The sequence below is a fragment of the Suricata suricatta genome, chromosome 3 (genome assembly GCF_006229205.1).
Source record: "Suricata suricatta isolate VVHF042 chromosome 3, meerkat_22Aug2017_6uvM2_HiC, whole genome shotgun sequence".
NCBI classification, from domain to species: Eukaryota; Metazoa; Chordata; class Mammalia; order Carnivora; family Herpestidae; genus Suricata; species Suricata suricatta.
Window position 1 is genome coordinate 173,790,392 of NC_043702.1, and position 3,738 is coordinate 173,794,129.

The 3,738-nt window shown below is 63.4% G+C and overlaps 1 protein-coding gene across 1 annotated transcript in view; it reads left to right on the forward strand.

Annotated features, from left to right (window-relative positions):
* NES (nestin) overlaps positions 1-3,098 on the forward strand; it is an 8,658-nt gene extending 5,560 nt beyond the window's left edge. Inside the window, exon 6 of the mRNA XM_029933447.1 lies at positions 5-3,098. Within this exon, the coding sequence (XP_029789307.1) occupies positions 5-2,585 (2,581 nt within the window). The 3' untranslated portion in view covers positions 2,586-3,098. The remainder of the gene's footprint in view (positions 1-4) is intronic.
* The last annotated feature ends 640 nt before the right edge of the window (positions 3,099-3,738 follow it).

A 3,738-nucleotide genomic window follows, 5' to 3' on the forward strand; every position in this document is an offset into this window, starting at 1 on the left:
TGAGACCTCTAGAAAGAGAGAACCAGGAGCCAGTGGGGGCTCTAGAAGAACACCAGGAGACACTGAGACCTCTAGAAAGAGAGAACCAGGAGCCAGTGAAGTCTCTAGAAGAAGAACAGGCAACCCTGAGGCCTCTAGAAAAAGTGAAACTAGAGCCACTAAAGTCTTTTGGAAAAGACCAGGAGATATTTAGACCTCTTGAAAAAGAGAATCAACAATTATTAAGATTCCTAGAAGAGGGTGCAGAGACAATGAGATCTTTGGAAACAGAGAATTTAGAGTCATCACAGTCTGCAAGAGAAGACTTAGGAACATTGCAGTCTCTAGAAACTCAAGAGTCATTGTGGTCTCTAGAAAAAATGAATCAGGAGGCAGTGGAACCTCTAGAAAAGGAAAGTCAAGAACCACCGGAGTCTGTGGAAGAGAACCAGGAAACATTGGAACCCCTAGAAAAGGAGAATGAGGAGTCACAGAGATCTCTGGGAGAGTGGAGCCTAGAAAATTCGAGACCTTCAGAAGAGAGAGGTCAGGAAAGTCAAAGGTACTGGGCAGAGGAAGAGACCCTGGAGCAGATGGAGAATCAGGAGTCCTCAGGGTCTTTGAAAGAGGAAGGGCAGGAGTTGCCACTGTCTGCCCCCCAGCAGGGCAGGGACGAGACTGTGGGGGAGCAAGCACCGGATCAGGAAATGCCCCCTGGTGGCACTGCAGGGGACAAGGAGGCTGAGGCAGTGCTGGCCGGGAGGGAGTGGGATGGCTTCACAGGCAGGGCTGGGGGGCATGGGGAGTGGCAGCTGGCGGCCACAGGGGAGGTCTGGAGCGCAGGTGAGGGGCACCCAGGGAGCCCTGAGCCCAAAGAGCAGAGGGTCCCAGTTGAGGCAGCCGAGGGGGAGGGAGGCACTGAGGGCTTCCAGGACCCTCCAGGGCAGCCGGAGCAAGTGGGGGGCCCGGGCCTCCAAGCAACACAGGGAGTGTCAGAGGGGAGAGACCTGGTGTTGGACGGTGGAGAGGAGGCCCCGAGGGGCGGCTGGGCCTCCTCAGAGGTCCCCTCGTGGTTAGACACGGGCGCGGGAAGCCAGCAGGGGCCAGAGCAGGAGGCGGCAGCGCCAGCCATGGGCGAGGAAGGTTTGGAGGCAGAGAGGAGGCAGGGCTTGCAAGGGCCCCAGAAGGACCCAGAGGAGGCAGCTGCTCTGGAACCAGAACTTTCCACCATGCTGAGGAGGAGCACAGACCTCCTGGAGCCGCTCAGGTGCGGGGAGGAGTCAGAGCCTGAGGCCCCCTGGGGAGCAGAGGGGCGGTTCCCTGCCGAGATTGGGGGTGGTCCCCCTCAGCCCGGGCCCCTGGGGCCAGAGGAAGCTGGGGGAGGTTCGGAACTAGTGCCAGGGCCCCCCAGCCCCAGGCCCACGGAGCCCCGGTCGCCAGCGCCAATCCCTGGAGATGTCCCTGGGCCCCAGCCCCTGGCTGAGGGGGGCCAGGAGGTTGGCTGGGGGCTGCAGGGCAGAGCGGAGGCTCTGGGAGGGGTGGAGGGGGAGCCCGAAGAGCTGGGTTCTGAGGGGAGCTCGGAGGATCTCCAGGAGGAGGGGGAGGAGAACCGAGAAGACAGCGAGGCTGATGAGCTCGGGGAGACCCTTCCTGACTCTACCCCCCTGGGCCTCTATCTCCGGTCCCCCGCCTCCCCAGAGTGGGACCTGCTTGGAGAGCAGAGGCCCTCCCCTCAAGGGGAGACCAGAAAGGAAGGCTGGATTCCTTCGGTCCCGGGCTGTGGGGCCCAGCCTGGGGGGGAGGGGAAGGGGGAGGGGGAGGAGGAATGTGGTCAGGACTCTGACTTGTCAGAGGAATTCGAGGATCTGGAGGCTGAGGGCTCTCTCCTTCCCGGGGGCCCCGGAGAGGCCGCGGAGCCTGGGGGCCAGGAGCCCCAGCTGCTGCTGAAGCCTGCAGCCTGGGAAGGGGGCGGGGAGTCCGATGGGTTTGCAGACGAGGAAGAGAGTGGGGAGGAGGGAGAGGAAGACAAAGAGGAAGAAGAGGGCAGGGAGCCAAGGGCCGGCCGGTGGGGCCCGGGGCCCTCTGTCAGCACCCTCCGGGCTCTGAGTGGCCCTCAGAGGGGGACCCTCCCGGGGGCTGAGACCATGGATGTCAGTGTCCCCTGGGGTGATGGCCTGAGGGGCGTCGCAGGTGAGGAGTCCCAGGACAGCACGGAGCCCTCGGGCTCAGAGGAAGAGTCTGACCCCGCCCCCTTGGACAAGGAGGACTCAGTCCCTGGCCCTCTGGAAACTCGCGGGGGGGTGGATGACACCGGCCTGGGGGTAGGGGACACCCTTGGTGTCTATGGCCAGGCCCCCAGCTTGAAGCAGGAATTAGAGCAGGTGAATGGGGGGGTGGTAAACGGGCTGGAGCAGCCGGAGGCAGGAGGGCAGGGGAAACTGGGGGACCCCGAGGGGGACCGAGGGAGCCCCTTGGAGGACGAGGAGGAGGGGGGTGTCCTGAAGACCCCTTGGGCGGGACCCCCTCTCCACCTGGGCCCAGGCCAGTTCCTGAAGTTCGGTCAGCGGGAGGGAGATGCAGAGTCCTGGTCCTCAGGGGAGGACTAGAGAGAGAGCCTCTCTTCCTCCCTGAGGACTTGGTGGGGTGGGGGTGTGATCCCCAAGCCCCCTCCCTGCCCGGAGACCGCACCCTTAAGTTATGATCTCTTGACCTGTGGTCTCTGTCCCAGAGGCCTGACTGGCCAGGGTGAAACGGGGTGTGGCACACAGGTGCGGTCCAAGAATAGAGGACCCTGAGACCCCGCGGGAGGGCCCCTCCAGCTGCCACTGTCCCACGAGGCTTAACCAGCTGAACCCCTGTAGGACTAGGCGCCTTTCCTTACAGCCCCCCTTCTCCCCTGCCTGTCCGTGGGGGAGGGCTCCTCCCAGGGGAGGGGCTGTGGCACTCTTGGCCACAGGGCCCCCTCATCACCCTTCTCGGGGTGTGGCTGCTGGTCACTGTTTAACCTCTCTGAACCTCTGGCCACCAGGTGAAGGTGTTCCCCTGTCCTGAGCCCCTGTTTCCCTGCCACTGTGTCTGACTCATCCCTGCCCGAATAAAGTCATGTTTCCACCTACAAAGTCTGGACTTCTCCTTCCCTAATCTGGGGAGTCCTGGGGGTGGGGCAGAGGAGGCCTGGGTGATGGGGAGGAAGCAGGGAGCTGGGGACCGCCACCAGCTGAGGCGAGCAGGAGCTGGGCGGCCTCAGGGGCCCTGGGGACGGCTGGGTGGCAGTCCAGGTGACCCCAGGGCTGGCAGAAGCCAGACCCATCATCATCTCTACCCACAGCGCTGATGACAGGGATCAGGCCCAGGGCCACCCCACCTTGTACGTCCCCGCACCCCCGCTGGCCCCTCAGTGCCGCCAGCGTAATGAGCCCCTTGCCTCCAAACCCAAACAGCTGTCTGGCCTGTGACTGTGGCCCGTGCAGCTGGGTCAGAGCAGGGTGAGGGGACGGGGCAGGGGCGCTGTTCTGCCTTAGTCTGGCTGTGTGGCTGCTGGTCACTGTTTAACCTCTCTGAACCTCGGTCAGCCACGCAGTGAAGGGTGCTGGGCAGGGTAGGGGGGCAGGAAGAGCAGGGAGAGGCTGGGGGAGCCGCAGCTGCAGCTTAGATCTTCCCTAGGACTTGTCTCATGAAGAGCAATGCTGACGCGAGGTGAGGCTAACCCGGCAGGTGCCAAGGAGCTGAGGCAGGGCCGTCAGGTGCGGGTCGGCCTGG